At 40.3% G+C, this 20,876-nt stretch overlaps 3 protein-coding genes across 4 annotated transcripts in view; 1 reads left to right on the top strand and 2 right to left on the bottom strand.

Moving 5' to 3' along the window:
• Positions 1-475, top strand: part of LOC137967791 (uncharacterized) — a 9,158-nt gene extending 8,683 nt beyond the window's left edge. Inside the window, exon 7 of the mRNA XM_068814363.1 lies at positions 1-475. This exon is cut by the window's left edge and continues 168 nt beyond it. The gene's annotated coding sequence lies outside the window, so the exon portion shown is untranslated.
• Positions 476-1,171: 696 nt separating this feature from the next.
• Positions 1,172-3,493, bottom strand: LOC137968370 (uncharacterized). Its single transcript, XM_068814961.1, has 2 exons — positions 3,015-3,493; positions 1,172-2,036 (listed from the first exon to the last, which is right to left on the bottom strand). The coding sequence occupies exons 1-2, from the start codon at positions 3,491-3,493 to the stop codon at positions 1,172-1,174; spliced, it is 1,344 nt and encodes a 447-aa protein (XP_068671062.1).
• An 8,098-nt stretch (positions 3,494-11,591) lies between these two features.
• LOC138012548 (condensin-2 complex subunit G2-like) overlaps positions 11,592-20,876 on the bottom strand; it is an 81,831-nt gene continuing 72,546 nt past the window's right edge. The window contains exons 29-34 of one of the 2 annotated variants that reach the window (XM_068859352.1): positions 20,197-20,306; positions 16,502-16,633; positions 15,770-15,864; positions 14,105-14,205; positions 13,799-13,889; positions 11,592-12,288 (exon numbers count right to left, since the gene is read on the bottom strand). In XM_068859352.1, the coding sequence (XP_068715453.1) occupies positions 12,222-12,288; positions 13,799-13,889; positions 14,105-14,205; positions 15,770-15,864; positions 16,502-16,633; positions 20,197-20,306 (596 nt within the window). In that variant the 3' untranslated portion in view covers positions 11,592-12,221. The remainder of the gene's footprint in view (positions 12,289-13,798; positions 13,890-14,104; positions 14,206-15,769; positions 15,865-16,501; positions 16,634-20,196; positions 20,307-20,876) is intronic. The other variant, XM_068859351.1, reaches the window with a different exon arrangement.

The raw sequence follows: 20,876 nt of genomic DNA, 5'->3' as shown, positions 1-20,876 counted from the left end.
GAAGGAAAACGAGCAAAGAAAACTGGGTCCACAGGTGTAAACGGTACAAGAGGTTGGGTTCTGATGAGCAAAACAAGAACTTGGTACAAAAGGGTGCTGATGGCATTTTTAAGTACATTTAGCCTCGAGTGTTTGGTACGATAAATCTGCCCACTGATTTGCATACATGTTGCTATTTTTGCCTGAAGGGAACTCTCTTGTGCTCTGCACAATTTACTCAAACTGGCCGGTGTTTGTCACACGATAGAGGTTTTGATAGGCCAAGACCGATATGACGTTTGGGGTGGCACACGCTATCTTGCATTCCTGTTTTCAAACGGTTTTTCGCGTTACAAAGCAGTGCGGTTTCAACCTATGCCTTGTCACTAGCTCCGCCATGCATTAAACTGGGCAGCATTTTCCATCTTGGGATGGTAAAATGATATATTTAACGAATAATTTGCTGAATAATAAAGGAAATTTTTAGGAAAAATAATGAGTCTTGGTTACACTTTGATGACGAGAACGTGCATGTTTATCAGGATTATATACTAAAACTGAAACTTTTGGAAAATAACTAGAAGCCATGAGCTATGTTATTCAAGTCATCTACTGAAAACCGTTGTTGAATAATTAGTGGCTGCAACCCCAGGCGCCAACCAGTTCCTTGAACCTACAATCTCATATGGGTGAAGCTTCATTGTTTTTGTGTGCCCTTTTTATGATTATGTCCTGATGCCCCTGCCCTGCCCTGCCCTGCCCTGCCCTGCCCTGCCCTGCCCAGCCCTTTGCAGAAATCTCGAATATATTCAACTCGGCTTTGCTCGTAATTTGCATTTGGCCAAAGGTAATAGAACAGATGTAGAGTGATGACGATAAATTTTATTTCTGATAGAGATCAGTCTCTCTGAACGTTATATGCTTCAGAAAGAATCCGACGAGTCAAAAGTGCATGTGCTGCGTTTTGCGATTTGATGGCCTTCTTTTAACAAAAACTAGCTTCAGTGCAACACAAAGTGCATGCTTCCTGTCGCTGTGTTTGTGATGCAAATGTGCTTGCAAGGAGGTTTTAGGCACAAAGAAACAGGCAAGCATCTATGGAATTTCATTGTTCACGTTTGATGTCGGGGACAGCAAAATCGTGTAGTTAACCGAACTCTTCTCAGATTCTGTTCTTGCCGGGAGAAACTGATCAACAGCCCCTTTTGCCATTTCCTTGTCTAAACCTTGCGCAGTCCATAGCCCGCTTTCGGTTGGTATTACAACAATGCTTTTGAACCATTGCCGCGTGCGCACGCTTCAGATTTTTCTTCGTATCTTGTCGTTTAGTCTTTTTCTCCGCTGCTGCGCGACACTTGTCCTCACTGAAACCCTTGCTAAGCAAGGTTAAATAGCAGTCGCACTTGGGCTCTCCAGTTATCTCGGTGCGGCCGTTGGAGTGAACCTCAGGTTCTTGTTTCCTGCAAAAATACTTCCGGCTACAAGACAGGAACTGCAAAAGCTGAGCCCACAAAAAGATGGCAACCTGTGGCACGCGGTAACCAATTCTTGATGTCATCTCGCAGATGTCACTGATTACCGAAATCGCAGGCTGTGCAAGCCAGTTACATTTTTCTCCATTTTGCTGAATTTTTTCATAATCCGCTGGCTCTTCGTCTTGTTGTTGCCCGATCCATTCCAATGCAAGCAACGGTACGGGATTGCGCGTGGGCTCAGAAATAACAACCGGGTGATCAGCACACGGTACCTCAAACTTTGCAAGGGAATTGCTTTTTGGTCGATTCTTAACAAATTTGCACACATGATCCTTCGCCACAGTTACACACAGTGGCTCCTGCAGGGCGTCCCCCATTCTTACTACAAGTTCCAAGCTTTGTTTTCGATTTAGGTTCTTTAGGTCACTCAACAGTTGTATCAAAGGCGAAGGATCGTACTTCACAAGTGACTTGCACGTGTTCAGATCATCAACCAGCCAATGCGCATGCTTGGAATGCAGTTTCATTGGTTCGATGACTTGCGTACAACGTCCTACTTGAATTGTCACAGGTGACCTGGGGCTGAAAAATACAACAATTAATTGTCTATGGAAGTGAAAGGATTATGACTGAGCATAGACCATCTCAATGAATGGGACCACGGAGACTCGATGAAACAATTCGGCTTCATTCCTTTTACATGATTTCAGTTCAACTCGCAAAAATTAGATTTCAAGAATAGCTCGCAGTTGAAATTAAGTAGCGATGCTTCCTGTTTATGAACATTGGGGTCAAATTTCTATTGATATTCAAAAGTGTCAATTACCGAAAAGAAGACGTCATTGTTTGAACACCCATAACAACCTGGTTAGCACATTTATAAGCTAGTCAAAAATTGTGAAGGAGCGAAAGCGCAGAGTCGAGGATCAGGTGGGATGATTAGCATTCTTTTTTTTTTGTTAAAAAACAAAAAAATACAAATTATTCCCTCGAAGCTTGACTCTGTTCGTTTGCCCGCGCAGAAATGGAAACAAGCATGTTACGATGCTTTACGTAACGACAAAAATTGGTGAAACACGGAATTTTAGACAAGCACAAATGACGAAGATTCCTAGAATCTACAAATAGCATTAGTGGAAAGCTAGCCAAGTGTTGCTCCACTACTATCTGAATCTTGTTCCCTGGACGAGATAAACGGCCACAATCATGGTCGAAATTCCTTGGGACAGTCACGCAAAACTGGTATACGTACTTATCGATGATTTGACCATTACTCCCAAAAGCAGTGCTATATTTTAAAAGTCTGTTACATGTGCCCCCTCCCCCACCCAATGCAATGTTAAAGGTCAGAAAAAATTGCGGGGATGTGTTTTCAACATTGTATGTGGGATGGGGGGAGGGGAGAACGTGTACTTTGAATCTCTTGAAGATCTTTGTTTTGCGCGTACGTAAAGAGCGCAAGTGCACTTTTGTCCATGAACAATAGGACAATAGTACAGTGGGGAAGGACAAGAAAGCATGAAAATATTTATCTATTTTAATTGTTACATGTCAACTTACCTTTGAACCTTCACACGTGGGAATGTAGTATTTCCCAGGGTACCAAGAAGCTGTGGATCTTTCATCATCATTGTTTTTAACCAGCAATTAAATTGTTGCAGTCTTTCCAAATTTCGCATATCCTCCGCATCAAATACCGCCGCCCTTAGCCTCAACGGATGTTCAATTCTATACGGCAGTACCAATCGTCGTGCTTGCAATCGAGAGATCATTTTGCCGTGAATGAACTTTTGACATTTCTTGATGTTGTTTAAGCTTTTTCCGATTCCCTTATCCTTGTGAGCCGAGAGCAACTTTTCTCCGTCCCGACAGATAACTGGAACCACAACATAGTCTTTCAAGAACTCGCCGTCGTTATTGGTCAATTCGATATCTATCAACAGCCAATCGCCTTCTTCCGACTCGTTCACAAAACACTCCAAGGATGGATTTCGGCCTGCTTCCTCCGAGTACAGCCATTTTCCGAGGAAACTTATCATCACCGATCCAGATTACAATACCCTGGCTGTCTCCTTTGAAGAAGAATGTCAAATTGATAATTAATTAGTGATAATTAATGCTTTTCCGTGCTGTCAAAGTTCTAATTTATAATTAAAGAACGCGGTTGACTGTGACGTAATCAATGGAAGAAATTGCCTATTTGTGACGCTGCTGTCAGAGAAACCTTTCTCGACCAAGGTCGTTTTCTCGATGAATCCTTGTCACTAGATCGGGATTTTTGTTACTTTTAAAGAAGAGCTGCTTACTTTAAACTCGTCATAAAAAGAGAAGAAAAGAAATAAGAGGCTTAACGTAGCCTACACTATGTCCGACGTAAGTTTAGCCTACTTTTTACTGCATAGAGAAGCTCCGCGCGCGCCGAGCACCATTTTTAAGAAAATATGGTAACCCATCCCACGCGAGAAATCTTGGTTTTATAGCCATGACGTCATCGACCGTACGTACGTACGTCCACCCCTCCATGTATGCCAATGTTACCAGTATCATGCTAGTTTAGAGCATACATCTTTGATGTTGGACATTCATGTTTTGATCAAATGACAACTGTCAGAACAAGACACACGAGACCACATCGCGGGTTCAAGCTTAGAGCTCACCGAGGTCAACTGTTTTTTTAAGTTGACTGCTGACCAGGTACTGGTTTTCAATTGGATTTCAGGCGCAACCCAGGTTAATTCACCTAAACATAAGCGAGGCTTCACTTTTCGCGCGCTTTCTGTGGCTCGACGCGGCTACACGGCCATACTACATCAACTCTAGTTCTCACACAGTCAACGCTTTTCGTGTTCAGGTGGAAAAACGGTTTGGAAGATGTTTTCTTTCTGCATTTTTTGCTGGTTTCAATCCAGTTTAACGTATCATGATATCTGTGGTCCACACTGGTGGCTACGCAGTTATTTAAGTCAAGCATCGTAGGGATATAAACTTAAAGCTGAGTGTTTATTTTAATTTGCTTAGAGCTGCTTTTTTCTCTGTATTGCAATTCTTGGCATATCTTTAGAAGCTCTGATGAGGTTACATAATGCCTGGAGGACCTATGTCTAGAACAGAAACGAAAGGAGAACGACAACGACAAAAAAGAATATCAGTAATACCTCATACTTAGTGGAAGAAGTTACTCCACGAATTCTTACCTTGGGCACTAAACCGTTTGTTATTTTTACGGATGCGTATTTTGAAAAGGTGGTTTATCGGTTCTTCCTTTGTTCAGGAATGAGAATCGATTTTTTATTGTCAACTGGAATTAAATAACAATTATCTGTACTCTTTTGGACATAAAGAAAAAGTTGATTTGTAAGTTTGTTTTTCTCTAAAATGCGAGCGAACAAGTGCTTTTTTAATCCGTTTGCCCAACTGGTTTTCGTTGTGCCTTGACAGTGAGAAGAAAATTGTGCCCTTATGTTATAAACACGTAATCGCAATACGTTCTCGTAAAATTCGGGGGAAATCTCACTAGCTTGTGTTTTCAGAAGTTTGTTTAAAGCACCTAAACGTTATTGAAGTGTTGGAGCGGATCTTGTTTGAAGTTAGTCCTTTCTTGGTTGCCTTTCCGTATTTTGCCGATTCTTGTTCCAACCTGGCGTGTTTCAATGAAATACATCAAAATGTGGATGATTTCGTTTTCGGAGATAAAGTGGAATAAAGTACATCAGTAAAACTCTTCTTTGACCTTGAACGGACAATTTCTTTTTTACGGCTTCTAATTTTAGCGTGATTCCTATTCGCTGGCTATTGACAATTGGCTCTGAAATGCCTTTTTTTTCTTTCCATTCGCTAGTTGAGGGTGTACTTGTTTTCCTTTAAAACTCATGTGGTTCAAGAAAAATTCACTGCCAAACTGGAGAATTCCAAAGTAAATTTCACTCGAAAAACTAATACTGTACTCATCGCTTCGTAATTCATGCGATATCGCTTTTTTAGCGTAAAATTTACCGTGGAATTCACTAGTTAGGCAATGAATTTTCCTATAGTAGAAAGCAAAGGAAATGATTTAATTATTAAAGTAGCGAGCGGAAACATCAAAACGCGGACAATTCGAAACCTTTTGGGTCGATTGTTAAAACATATTTTAGACAATGTTTAACAAAACCGCGTTCTAAGCCATTTTCAATATTGCCAACAATCATATCGAAGTAATGTGTGCTGCTGATGGTAACAAGAAGGTTTGCATACCAGGCTAGAGAGCAATTTATTTACTTAAAATATACCGCTCAAAAACAGATTTGGAGGTCCACTGATTGTCTTAAACCGCGGCCTAAGTTAGACTTTGCTTAAATAACTGACCCTTTATTTTCACTAACCCTACAGGTAGTAAGAATAAATAATCATGGAGCTCCGCTTTTAGGCTTGGCTAAATCTATATATTAGTTCAATGCTTTATCGCATGTCCATGTCAATTAATGGTCGCATAAAGTAATGCTCTACTTTTTTTCTTTCTTTGTGATAGGCGTAATTTTAGCTGTTGTTCATTTATATCTAAATCGTAATTTTGCCATCTGTTCCGCGGTGATACTCAGTTTATAGCTTTTTCATTCTCAGCCCCAGGCCTCGCTCTGTACAGGTGTAAAACGGCTGTACTCGTCAAGTGGTGCGAAGAGCTGGTCACATCTATTGCAATCCGCGTTGATTTCACACACACTAGCATCTGATAAACAGGTTCAAGGCCTCACAAGTAACCATGAAAATCATACGAAAGCATCCGATTAAGGGTGCTGAAATTGCGCTCAGGAATTTGCATAATTACTATAAGAAATGTTGGACACTGCCTTATCTGAACGTCTAACGTTAACTCAAAACTTGATAAAGACGTTTCGACCGCAATCCTTCGGTCATCCTCGGTTTGAATAAGCGACAGCTTCATTTGCCGTATGAGCGTGACTACAAGCACACGTGATCTCTGCGCGAGGCGAGGCATTATGCAAGTGAAACATAAATGCCAGGAATTTCTATACGTTCATTCCTCGCATTCTGGTCTCTCTTTGAATGCCGAACTTCCAGGAAAAGTCTCTTGTGATAGTCAACTGCCTTGTCAACTATAGTGGTGTGGTCAAAGTCAATATTATGGCCAAATTGGTTTGCGTGTCGCGCAATTTTAGAATTGCTGTCGCAAACACGGACAGCTCTTCTATGTTCACGAAGCCTGGTGGTCAGTGCTCTGTTCGTTTGCCCATAATATGCGAAATCGCAATCAAGGCAGGTTACTTTGTATACTATACGTTGAGAGTGAAACAGGGTTGGTTTGTCCTTTGGTCTTGAAAAGATTGTGCGTAAAGTGCTGAATGGTTAATTTAAAACCAACTTTGACTCTGCTGTTACGTAGCACTCTCGACACTCTTTCTGTTAAGCCTTTCACGTAGAGTAGGACAACAAATGGTGTTGTTACTTCATTTGCAGTGTTGTTAGTGTTGGAGTCGCGATGCCTGGCTTTGCGAGCGGAGTCCCATTTCTTGATAAACATACCATTTCTGTGGTAAAAATCTTGGAAGAATAGCAAGCCTGAGACAACTCGTAACATTTCCAAGGAACAACTCAAAGCAATAATGAACCTTAAACAGGATCCATCCCCTACCATTGTACCAGCCGACAAGGGCAGGTCCGTAGTCGTTATGAACACGAGTGATTACAAAAGTAAAATCAACACTTTGTTAAATGATAACAATACGTACGAGAAGATTACGGACAAACGCAGGAATCCAACCTCACGAGTTGAAAAGGGCCTTAATCACTTGCTGTCCGAAATAAAATCTAGTCCTTGCATTGATGACCACGATAAAGCCCAACTGGATCCTAAGCTATATCGCCAACTCCACAGCACGGACGCTACCTCTGCAGCCGTCTATGGCCTCCCCAAGATCCACAAAGTCAGCGTACCTCTTCGTCCAATTACTAGTTGTGTCAACTCTCCAACGTAAAACCTATCGAAATACTTAGGGCGCGTTCGATTGACCCTATTCCGGAAAAAGAATATGTCGAGTGATGATTAAAAGGGTATGTTTGGCGCGTTTCGAAGCTGCAAGGATGATAAAAATATGTTTAAAATAACATTTTAGCAAATGTTTGGCAATTTTAATGTGAATCTCCGCAAAAACGAAGGATTTCCAACTTGTATTCTATGTATTCCTATTCGGGAATACGGTGAATCGAACGCACCCTTAGTTTCGATTTTATCCTCTCTAATGGACGAGAAATACTCCGTGAAAAATAGCACCACATTTGCGGAAAAAATAAGAGACCAAACAATTACCGAGGATGAAATCATGGTTTCCTTCGATGTGGTCTCTCTGTTTACGTCACTGAATCCCGGTGGAATTGGCTCTGCAGGTCACCCGTGAAAGATTGGACGGCGATAATAACCTAACAGCGCGTACTAACGTTTCCAAGGGCAACATAATGCGATTGTTAGAGTTCGTTCTGCGGAACAGCTATTTTACTTATGAAAAGGAGCATTATCATCAAACATTTAGCTGTGCCATGGGCTCGCATGTGAGTGCAACCATAGCCAACCTGGTGATGGGGTTTGTAGACGAAAGAGCAATTTCCACGGCCACCCACCCTTGGTATGGTACGTCGATTTCAGCCACGTTTGCCTTCCAAAGGATTACGTGCAGGAGGTCCATGCCCACCTTAACTCTATGAACCCACACATACAATTTACTAGGTTGAAAGCGAGACAACGGTGACTCTTTTAAGACACTACAACAGTTAGAGCAAACGGTCGCATATAGGTCAACGTGTACCGAAAGCCGACACACACTGATAAATATCTTGATTTAAACTTTCACCATCCAGCTCAACACAAAAGATCAGTAGTTAATAGGGTTTTAATAGGGTTGTCCTAAAAGCCGGAATCCGGAATTACAGGTCATGGTTTTACCAATACAGAGAGTAAAAACTATAAAACATTAACAAAAGCTAACCTTAGGCCTAATTAGGCCTAAACAAACGTTTTTAGGCCTACGGTTAGCTTTTATGAATGTTTTATAGTTTTTACTCTCTGTATTGGTAAAACAATGACGTGTGATTCCGGATTCCGGCTTTTAGGACAACCCGTAGTTAATACACTCCTTGATAGAGCGGAGAAAATCCCGTCAACAAATAGAGGGAAACGCAAAGAAAAGCAACATGTTATCAAAGTCTTGATGAACAATAACTATCCCTTGCAATTTATCAACACTAACAACACTGCAAATGATAACAACACCATTTGTTGTCCTACCCTACGTGAAAGGTGTAACAGAAAGAGTGTCGAGAGTGCTACGTAACAACGGAGTCAAAGTTGGTTTTAAACCACTCGGCACTTTAGGCACAATCTTTTCAAGACCAAAGGAGAAGCACCAACCCTCTTTTAGTCTTGATGCATAGAATGCAAAGTAAACTGCCTTGATTGTGATTTCGCATATTATGGCCAAACGGACAGAGCACTTACCACAAGGTTTCGTGAAGATAGAAGAGCTGTCCGTGTTTTTGCGACAGCAATTCTAAAATTGCGCGACACACAAACCAATTTGGCCATAATATGGACTTTGATCACGCCACTATCGTTGACAACGCAGCTGACTATCACAATAGACTTTTTCTGGAAGCTTGGCATTCAAAGAGAGACAAGAATGCGGGGAATGAACATGTTTACTACAATTGCTTGTAATTTCGCAATCTGGCCCGGGTTGCTCGAACCATGGTTAGCGCTAACCAGCGTTAAATACCATGGAAACCTATAGGTTTTGATACCTCTTAACCAACGGTTAGCGCAAACCAGGCTTCGAGCAACCGGCCCCTGATTGGCTAATTTGCCGTTGTCGATAAGAGCGTAGACAACGCTGTACGCGTCATGCTCGCGTCAATTTGTCACGCAATGTAATAGGCAATCAGGAACGCCCATTTTGGGAAATAAACCAATCGTATTGCGAGAAAGTCTTAGACAACGCTTGCTCTTTCTTTGTGTCATGATTTTAGTCGCGTTCTGAAATAAAAACTTTCTTTTGCTTTGAATATAGTGGCAAAAAACAAATCGAAAGTTGTTCAGCGTTGGGTTAGTTTGTTTGTTGTGGACTCACTCGGCTGCGCCTTGCGAGTCCACAACATTTTGACCACTGTGATGACGAATATCGCTGTCGATAAGAGTACAGACAACGATGTTTGGTAAGTTTGAGGGGGTACTACAAATGCATAGATTTTATCCGGTGGACACAGTAGAATTTTTAACTTACTTGCAATGCCGTCGAAAGTCATTGTAACGCGAATGGCGTTTTAGTGGATCTTTAAAAATATATATATACTCTTATGGAGCTCAATAATGGCAAGTCAACTGGATAAACAAGACAGGCGGTGAAAATAAATATCTGGACGAGCGACGAGTATTGGTGTTCCACAAAAATTGCACCTTTCTCCGTTGGATATCACAAAGTGAGCTTTGTTTCTAATGTTATTTGGGTAACTATGATGTTAAGTACAAGACCGACACCAAATGGCAAATTCTGTATGGGTTTAATTAAAAGGAATCGAACGCCTTGAATGCATCACATTGTTTACTGACCTCGCATTTTGTTCACAACTTTGCACAGTCTTCAGATAAAAAAAAATTGGAACTGTGACAGTGAAGAATTATTTGAAAGAAAGTTTGTTGTCTCTTTTGTGCTTCATTATTCACGGTAGGGTTCTTCCGAAAAGGGTTTTAAGATCCTGAACTGCGAGGATGAAATTTATTTAATTGCAAGAAAATTTGTTGTCCATTTTTAGCTTAATTATTGAAAGAAATGGTTCTTCATTGAAGGGATTGATCAACATTGTTCCAGAGAAGAGCCCAGTCTCTGGTCAATAACCCGACAGATGAAATATAATATTCAGTTAAATCAGAAACCCATAAGGGTTGAAACGTGTAACGCGCGTTCACAGCTTCCGAATATTCAGTGCTAAGTACCATATTTGGAAACCCCTCGCTCCAGTCTTTTCCGACAGTAAACAAAGCGCGGTCAACATATGTTGCAAAATTATCGAAATTTGCCAAATGTGAAACTTAAGTTCCACAACGTAGGGTTTTCCCCGGGAGGAAAACCAATCTTTCCAAATGCTGCCTCAAAGAAAAAAAAAGGTTTTTTTCAAACATTTGTGGTATTGCGTCACGGTGTTCTTGCGAAACGATTGGTTGAATGTTTCTCTTTTGTCGTTCCAAATATGGCACTTAACAAATTGAATATTCAGAAGCTTGTTTCCCAGCACACAAGGGGCCGTTACACGTGTCAACCCTTTTCTGGTTAAATATTACAACAAAATTAAAAACGAAGGACGTATGTTTCCTGGCTATAAAGGACGTTGTTTAACTCTAAAAACGACGAACGATATAACATTCCTCACTTATTGTAAACAAGAACTTAGACACAAGGTGATCACGTGCACCTTTGTGGTTGCCTAGCACGTGACTAATTTCTTCCATCTTTACAGAACATCGTGTCCTTCCCCAGGAATTTTAGTGTTTTTACGATCGATTGTCATTAATCTTTCGCTGAGAATTCCAAATTCAGAGTTTTATGTAAAAACTGTTATTTCTCCTTCATCTGTCTTTTGGCTTGCCTTTTACTGTTACCGTGTGGCATGAAAATTTTGCGGGACTTTTATTTTACGGATTGGCGATTTTTTGAGGTTTGCGGGAACAAATTTTTGCGGCGCGAATTCGGGATGAAATTTCCTCTGGAAACTAATTTTTGAGGTTTTCTTTTCAAGCAGCAAAACTACTTTCAACTTGTATTACTCTTTGGTAAAAAACACTTCCGTCATCGAGAACGTGGAAAAAAATGTGGCATCCTGGAGGCCGTAGAAAATGGTTAACGTGACCTTTTAATTTGATCGACTGCTTTGAGTTTGTTTCTTATGCCAAAGACTGGAAACGAACTTATTTTTGCGGATCAAGTACAACTGCAAAATTCGCAAAAATTTAAGGGTTGTGGTTGCCCTATTAATCTAGAACAATCGCTCTGTGTGTCAGAAAAATAGGGCAAACATGACACGACACAATTATTCAAGATGGCGGCGCCCTGAAAATTTGAAAGCCAAAACAAGCATTTTTCAAAATTCATTTTTTCGAATTCAAACGCTTTTATTGGAAAAGTTTGAACTCTTTTAATTGTAAACATTATGTTCTGTGGCTTAAGGTCATATCCTTGTTTTAGTGGAGGTTCTCTTTCATGGCTTAACTCATAAAGGCCGGGACACACTACGGGACAAGTCGCAGCGACATGTCTGCGACAAGTTGCTCCATGCGTACTACTTGCAAAACAAGTCGCTGCGACACGACGCCTGTTCGAAAATTCGTGCGACTGATCGCGGCGACAAAATTCTGCCGCAGCGACAATGTTTTTTGATGAAATTAACCGTGTCACACAAGGCGATTTGTTGCAGCAACTTGTACCCGCGACGTGTCGCAGCGACTTATCGCCTAGTGTGCCCTGGCCTTAAAGCCCCCTTAAGCAGTAAAAATTTGCACTTTCGACCGAAGAGTGTGTAGTAGTTTGCCTACACCGGCGCCCACGGCGCGGGACCACGCAGAGACAAGTACAAAAATTCTGTATTTTAACTCTAAAAAGTACAAACTACAGATTCTAGCGCTTTTAGGAGTGGCATCATCATTTTACAACTCAACGTTCACTCAGAAACAAAAGGGTATGGAAACGCCTCTATTTGCCACTTTTCTGCAAAGGAATTTTCTTATATGATTTAAATGACAATTTGCAGCTTGGAGAGCACCATCTGAACAACTGCTCGGGCTTCTTTAACCTCCTCGCTGAAAAAAAAAGGAAATAAAAAAAAAAAACATTCGGCTGAATACATTCGAAAGAATGGTACGTTAAAGTGAAGGATGTATCTTGTTCATCAAGCGAATCATAATCATCTTTAATGTTGGGTTAAGGTGGCTCCCTAGAGTATTTGCGAATACCGTCACTACAGGGCACGAGTTACTAAAGGAAACCTAATTAATTTCTCTCAAAGTTTTCCCTGTCGAGACTTACCAACATGGCTACCAATATAATAAGGCTTATTTTTTGGGTGTCAACTTTTGCTGTAACCATGGCAACATCGCATCTTATGACAGGCAGATATATTCCTATTTTCGGCCTAAATTCCTTAATATTTATACCTTCCTTCTGTGAATTTTTTTAAATTCTTTGCCACATTATGGAAATGATATTGCCTAACATTTTGAAGTTGTAAAAAGTCAAGGTCGTTCAGACGGTTTTGCCAATATTTTGTAATTTGTCATTTTTTTGTTAGTCCATTCGATTAGCTCTGGCATATTTTAACAAATATAAGGTATTTGATATGAACTGTACGTGGTGAGAACTCAGCCAATTAAAAAGAAATTCCAAAGAGAACGCGAGAAAATTAGCAATTAATTTTACAGATTTGGTCACGCAGACGTCACAAAAACCAGAAAAACACGCGCCATACTAGTGCCCAGCTTGCGCGCGGCCCTAAAACTTTTGGGAGCCTCCTTAATAAGATTTGAATGTTAGGGAGCCAAGGCAAGCGAAGTTTTTGACCGGAAGTGAACATTTCGCATGCCAGGACAGTGGTCTTTCCCAGAGTTTCAAACTAGCAATATAAATGCGGTAGCAAGAAGACGAGTTAAAAGCGAAAACAGCTCATTTCCGGTTTAAGCTCCATAATTTCCTAAGACGGTGAGTGAGGGAGATACGATCTAAGGTCTGAGCTATTGTACAGTATAGCTGGGTCTAGAGTGTTGTCCTGAAAAGTAAAATACAAGTAGGACATTCTCGAACATTTCTAATGACTGGAAAATATCAACGACCAAAAGACATAGCATTTTACCAAACAAAAAAGTGAAGAGTTCCCATTAAAACAGAGCCTAATGTCAAATGGTTTTGATAACAGAACACAATCTAGCGTAAGCGTAGATCATCTTCAGTTGCAAGTCACCAGTACAATGTGCAAGTGCAAAGAAACGAATAATGCGCGCGCAAGAGATACAATGACACGAAATTAAAGCAATCAACTAAAGCAACAGAAAACCAACACATACAATAACTGTTTCTAAAATGAAAGAGTAGGCTCTGCGTGTTTTAGTTGTGTGTTGAGACTGGGGTTCTCCCAGAGGATATGAACGGCATTGTAACGTTTAACGATGTTTTAAATTCTACATAGAAGTATATCTATTTACGTATATTAGACTGTCGGTTCATGGTGGATCGAAGCTTTCATATACCATTACTTTTTGCCCGTTTGAAATAAAACGGCAGTATTAATTTGAAAAAAAGATAGCCCATGGAACAAACCTTGTTTCCAAGTCAATGTCTTGTTCCGATACTTTGAGGTGATCAGCAATGTGAATTGCGCATGTCTTAATTACACTTGCGTCAGCAGTTGCTAAAAATAAACACGGAATTTGCAAACTAAACGACGAGAATATCACATAAGAATGACCATGCAAACAAAAAGGACGTTTCTTAAAATTTCACAAGACCTATTATTTTCATATCCTCATTGGAAACCCGGATCACATCATCTTAGGCAAGTATGGAAAATAAGCAATTTGAACGAATCAGGAGTTCGTAATTCTGTCAGCAACATTTCATACAAACCGTGAAGAGCTCCCAAGAGCCTGGTGACTGACACTGTCGAATCAACAGCGTCACAGAGTACTCCAGATAAAACTTGTTGCTTTAGCTCAAACATAAAAGATCTGGCAAGAGGAAAAAGGCAAAAAAAAAACAATACAAAAAAAAAAAAACGAACTAAGAATGCAACAATCATTGAATGGCAAGGAAGGATGGGTACGAACGGTTACTGGAAGATGAATTTGTTATTTCACTAAGAATCCATTATCCAAGAGTAAGAATCTGGTGTCAGGTTTTCCCGCCATCAGCGCCAGAAAAATGTCTCCTTTTTTAAAACCAAGTTTTGCGAGAAAATGTACAATAAACCTAATCGGCTAAGTCTATGTTGTACCCAATTCAAATCTCTCGGGGTTAAGATTCTTTGTGTACTGTGTTCGCATTATAATGTAGCATTCTTACTTAAATGATATGGAAATACCTGAAACAAAACGTGTTATTCCTAGAATTTGAATCGGGAACAAAATTGAGTCAGCCGATCTGGTCTAAAAAGTGTTTTCACGTGACGTTACGGCGGCCATGTATTGTTGGTGTCCCTAAACAAAGGAGCGGCGGCCATGTTGGTGTCCCCAAATAATCCACCTGGCATAGACCGATTTCGATATATTGAAATTCAGTCCGAAACAAAAGCATCATCTCGAGGCTATGGGGAATAAATAGAAGGATTTGTATGAGTTTATTCCCCAGAGCCTCGAGATGAGGCTCATGCAAACGTTTTATTTTATTGCTTCGGTGGAAAAAAAAAGGTTACTGATCACGTGAGTGAAAACACTATTGCTTATTTTCCCGCAAAACTTGGTTTAAAAGAGACACTTGACGATGAGGGGGACTAGGCCAATTTCGGTAATCTTACTCTTGGGTGATTTTATCTATTTATACCGAAGGTTTTATGTAACTGGCGTTTCCATTCTTCAGGGAGACAAAAAAATCGCCACAGAGTTTTTTTTAAACTCGCTTATCGATCTACTGCAAATACGAATAATTCTTCAGTTGGACATAATCCCATGATTTCGAGTGCAATTTGGAATGAATGGGTACGACTGTGTAAATTTATCAGAAACCAATGAAATTGGAACAGGACGTAGGGCCAGTGAAACGTTTTAGTCTTTGAAAAAAAAAAACCTACAGTACTAGGTGTCTATTTATTTCAAATGACACGAGAAAATCATGTGATTAGTTATTGACACGTCTTGCGTCACGCGAGCGCATCACGTATCCAATCGTTTTTTGCCGTCCAGGGATTGCATTTCATTGGTTTATCTGATCATGGACCATTTAGATTGCTTGATGAGTTTCCTTCATTTGCAATGAATTTTTTTTCTAAATTCAAATACCACTATTTTGCTCGGTGTTTGTAAGGAAACTACATTTCCCTACGCCAACGAGAATAGAAAATTCTTGCAATCATGTATAGCATTAGGGTAAGAACAGTGTGCCAGGGTGTCTGGCACACTTCAACGACCAAGCCCTCATCACTCAAAAGAGTCCGAACGATTTATCTATTGATAACTCACATAGCACTCGGATCTGATCTGAAGATAGGGCTCGATCGGTTTCTCGAAATGTTAGTCTCAAGACTACTCTCACCCAGACGATCTTACGACACAAATTCGTATTCCAAGAATTTCTTACCTTAACAGACCTTGTGAACTTGAAATCATTTTAATCAAGAACACGGTAAGCCTGGGCAACTCATCCTCGAGGTTTTCTCCAGCCAGTTCATGTTTCTAGGACGAACAAATTAAAGCCAGGGCTAGAAAGAAACCTAACTGTTTTTACACAATAACTACGTCGTCCTTCTCAAGATGGCGACTGCATTGTGTCACATGACCACACTGATCAGGTGTTAGCCTTCTTGACAAACTTGTTGTCTGGTTGAATATGCATATTTAGTATAATTAGGTACACAGGTGATTATTGAGAATTCTATGCGCTGATTGCTTGCAGATGAGGTGATTATTGCGCGATAATCACCTAAGTGGCCGCAAACAGTTTTGTCGAAGTGACAGACGAAGAAATTAGTTGTTTTAAAGATGCTTATTGCACCTCTTTTACCCCCCTTCCCCGCCAAAAAAAAAAAAAACAAAAACAATTTCGACTAATCATTGCTTGCAATTTTTCCTGGGACATGAAGATGTCCCAAGAGAAATCGAAAACAATGCGTATGGAAATTTTTGGGGGTAAAAGAGGTGTATTGTGGGATTTGCGCAAGTAGAGAATGCAATTATACTATGTGTTATGTTATTCACCGATGTTGACTTCGCCTTTGGCAAATAATTGTTAAATATCCAACGCTGCACTTTGTTTCTGTCATCTTAACAGTAGAGATCCAGTACAAAATGACCCGCATGTGCAAATATCTACCTCTTGTTTGATATTAGACACAATCGCAGCCAGCAGTGGAGCCATAAGGCTGATGTTTGCTCCAGTGCGGCGTCTTCCGACCTCTGTGAGCACAAGAACTTCAGCCAAAGCAGGGCGGACAGCTAAGAGGGCCTGAAATACGATCGCAATCAGTAGAACACTTGTCTCCACTGTTCTTTAAATTACATTACTCGAGCTGTGTAATGAAAAGGTCGTGCAAGCTCGTTTAGGAAATCTCTTATCAAGGTTGAATTTACTCCATCAGTTCCACTACGAATACAAACAGAAGGCTTGGCTTTGTAGCATTAGCATTTTTTTTTCATATAAAATCTAGGTGTATTGTGTTTTCTCTTATGAATCAATAGGAACCACACGTCACGAAAAAGCAACGCGAAGTGTTGGAATTAAACCCACCACCAATTTTTGGGATTAGATTACCACTGCTCTACCGACTGAGCTACAAGGTCAGACGGGAGCAGGTCGTGGGAATTTAAGATGTCAATGTCACGGCAATGAATTTGTACAAGTACAAGGAGGGGTTACGTTTTTGCAAACGTTTGTACTTGTACTTGTACAAATTCAATGCCGTGGCTTTAACACTTTCAGTTCCCACGGCCTGCTCCGGGCTGACCTTGTAGCTCAGTCGGTAGAGCAGCGGTGATCTAACCCGAAGGTCGTGGGATCAATTGCCACCCTGGTCAGAGTTTTTCTCTGTCCTTGTATGGGCCCATTACCATTAGCAGGGCTAATGCTCACATGGTCTATATGGGTAGCAAACTAGCACTTCATATGACACTCTAATAGTTAAGTCAATTGAGACAATGGCTTAGACCTAAACAATAGAAGTTGTTTACAATACCAAACAATAGCAGGTTACGAGAGCTGCTATGTTGCTGCTTTGTTTCCGGCTTGGGTATGGAGCCAATCAAATTATACGTTACGAGCGCTGCAAACGTTTTTTGCCGAATTAGCACAAGGCTATGTCAGCCAAGAATAAAGTGAGGAACGCATTGATGTTTTGTTGAAATATTTAAAAATATGACGACATTTATAAGACATGTTTCGATGATACGAACACCGTTAGAACTATACATAACAAATAATTGTGATGAAGTGACAGAAAATTGAACATATTTGAGTGAGTTACAAAGTGTTTGAAACAATGAAAACCGTTGGAACTTTTAGAACAAGATGAAGCACCGCGTAGTGGTGGCTCAGTTGGTTGAGCACCGGGCTGCCATGCGGAAGGTCGTGAGTTCGACTCCGGCCGGACCAACACTCAGGGTCTTAAAATAACTGAGGAGAAAGTGCTGCCTTTGTAATTACATCCGCAAATGGTTAAGACTTTCAAGTAGGCACCGTCTCACAAATATCTTTATTGTTCATAATTGTCCTCTGGGACAATAAAGAACCCACACACTATTCGAGAAGAGTAGGGGATGAAGATCCGGGTGTTGTAGCTGTTCTTTGTGAGTGTATGGGTGGTTGGGTATAGCAGGTCCACATCAGCTATATAGCTGCAAATACTTCAACTTGCTCAAACAAATAAATAACAAACAAACAAACAACAAACAAGTATGCGTAATTTAAAACTGAGATCACAAAAGCTTAAGGCCAGTGCAAACGGCTTCAACATCCGTCCGATGTTGTTGAACGAAATGATCTATTATATGAATCATATATTGAACTGCAGATATGAACTCAAGTGAAGCTATGATCCTCGCAATTATGAACGCAATTTGGAATATTGCGTAGAGAAGCCTGAAAAATCGAGGACTTATACGGTGTTTGAACCAGTGACCTTGTGATGCCGATGAGATGCTCAAACCAACTTAGCTGTTTGGGAGTTGGTCATTTCTGGGTTCAACTGACGAACGAAATGATACATGATATGAATCATACATTGAGGTGCAGATATGAATCAAGTGAAGCTAGTTAGTAGCTCGTAGTTATGAACGTAATTTTGGCAAGTGGGTAGAGAAGCTTGACAAATTTAGGACTTCAACGGCTCATAGCTCAGTTGGGTTTGAGGGTCGCACTGGCATCGTGAGGTCACGGGTCCTGAATTGTTCAGGCTTCTCTACGCAACAAAGTTCCGAGCTTTGTTAAGTGCTTAAAGATGTGCGAGGACTTGTCAGAGGGGAGATGTTCACGGAAGCGTGTGGACCTGTCAGAAGAGAGATGTTCACGGACGTGTGTGGAAAAACGACAAAAAGTTTCGCCGATATAGCAAGCATTACAGCATGCTCAAGTAAATTTGTAAATTTGTTTATCACACATGAACAAAGTTTTCTAGGGACAGAATACTTCACCGAGAAAAGATTTCTTAATTTAAACGTAGTAAACAAATTTGACGTCAAGATTGTTACAATAATGATTAACAAGGCAATGTATTTTGTTTTGAGCGACAGCTGAAAAACGGCCCACATAAGGTAATTTATAAAAGTATTGTTTTCCTTGTGAATTAGAATTCGAGGAAGGATGTGTTTCAGTGGAGCCATGTCGGTTAAGAGCTGCATTCAAATATCGGTAGATAATTTAACAATGAGATGAACGGCATTACAGCATGCACAATTTAGTTGTGCATGCTGTAATGCCTGTATATGGGAGAAACATCTGCCTTTAGGGAAATCAAGAAATACCTCTTACTAACCGAGTTCGAGGCCCGTACTGTAACTTACGGACCGAGTTTTTTCCCGTTGATTTATGGCCCAAGCGCTTCGGCCATAAATCAACGGGAAAAAACGAGGATCCGTAACTTACAGTACGGACCGAGAAAACGGGGTTAGTAAGATATTTATTATATCTCTGAGGTTAACCGCAAGCGGGCAAGGAAACTAGTCAAAGAGAAGCGGAAGGTTCAACTGCCACAAAGAATGCCGTGCCAAAATCCCAAAAACTAAATCTTCTTGGCTGTTAAGTTTGAAATTGTTGCTTGCAAGATTCAAACAGTTTTCAGTACAAGTTTATGCAACAGAAATGACATGAAAAACTCGCTAGATGATGTTTTGTCGAAATTTTAAATTTAGCGGGCTGTACAGTGGGCCGTACTGTAGAATAGACCTCTTTCATAATGGCGGCCAAATAAATTATTCTTTTGTTTTAATGCTAATAAGCCCTACTAACCTCGCTACGATGAGCAAAGTTCAAAAGAATATTTGCTTTCAAACGAGGGCAGTAGGTCTAATTAACATAAACACAAAAGAATGTAAAGTTGGTCTTCATTTATGAAAGTGGTCTATACGGCCCGCTAATTTAGCCAATTACAGCGCACGTACTATCTGAGAGATATAATAATATTTGATAAGAGATATGCTCCCAATATGCAACCTCTCAATTAAACTTTAAGACTGATAGTATAAAATAAGGGCTTTTTAATTTTGACAAAAACAACTCAAGTAATCCAATTTTTATTTGAGGGAAACATAATGACAACTCTGCACAAATGCCATAATCACTAACTTATTAACTTAATGGTCGTCTTAGGGGTTCGAATGGCTAACACATTGAATAAAACAAACAAGTTCATTATAGCATTTGTTGAAGCAGAGTTATTTATTCCTTCCTTCAAAACTGCTAGTGCTTGCAAACGGGAAGTCTGAAGAGCTGCGATGAACAAAGAGTGATGGGAGACAGGAAAACAGAGCGCGGGTTCTTGAAATTGAAAAAAAAAAACAAAGTTGACTAGCCCTTACCTGAGGTAACACATCGCTTTCTGGTGTGTCACAAGAAGAAAGGATATCCAACAGATTTTGGAGGATCATCTCTACAGGTCCGCTTATTAGACTGACATTCCCTGCTGTTACTGTTGAAGGTGAAAAAAATAACATGAATGATGCGTGGAAAATGCATTGAAATAAGAAAAAAAAAAAACATGGGTACAACCCATCTAACATTAAGTAGAACCGGTAGATAAACTGGTGGAGCTGGAAAGGGACCTAGGAAGCTCATGCAAGGCCATCGAGCACCGCTACGAGAAAATCTGTATCTTCAAACACAAATGGCATTAAATTCATTCTAATAATTTCCACACTTTTTGAAGTAGTCGGACCTGGAAATTGTGCAGCAACTTTTCAGGAATAAATTTATTATTATTATAATCATTATCGTTATTGTTCTTCTTCTTCCTCTTCTTCAGTAGTGGTGTGGGATCGTTCACGACCCTCTTGATGGTTGGAATTGGAGCAGTCTGATTGGTGGATTCAAATTCTTGCAGGACATTTAACTTTGGGCGGGAAATTCAAACGTACGTTAGGCGGGAAATTGAAAACTCAAACAATGATGTCACAGAGACGAGACTTCTCCCTTTTTGCGAACCCTCAGGGAACAGGTTGGAGTGTTTTGCGTAATCATGTTGGATATTCAAAGTTGGGGT

The sequence above is a fragment of the Montipora foliosa genome, chromosome 8 (assembly GCF_036669935.1).
Source record: "Montipora foliosa isolate CH-2021 chromosome 8, ASM3666993v2, whole genome shotgun sequence".
Taxonomy (NCBI): Eukaryota; Metazoa; Cnidaria; class Anthozoa; order Scleractinia; family Acroporidae; genus Montipora; species Montipora foliosa.
Note: the sequence above shows the minus strand (reverse complement) of the source record. Positions and strands in the feature narration are given on the sequence as shown.

Bases quoted from the DNA above. Each gene is read 5' to 3' on its own strand.
- LOC137968370 (XM_068814961.1), bottom strand. From the start codon at position 3,493: ATGATAAGTTTCCTCGGAAAATGGCTGTACTCGGAGGAAGCAGGCCGA. The intron at 2,037-3,014 runs GTAAGTTGACAT...TGTATTTTTCAG, and splicing joins CCACGTGTGAAGGTTCAAAG to CCCCAGGTCACCTGTGACAA.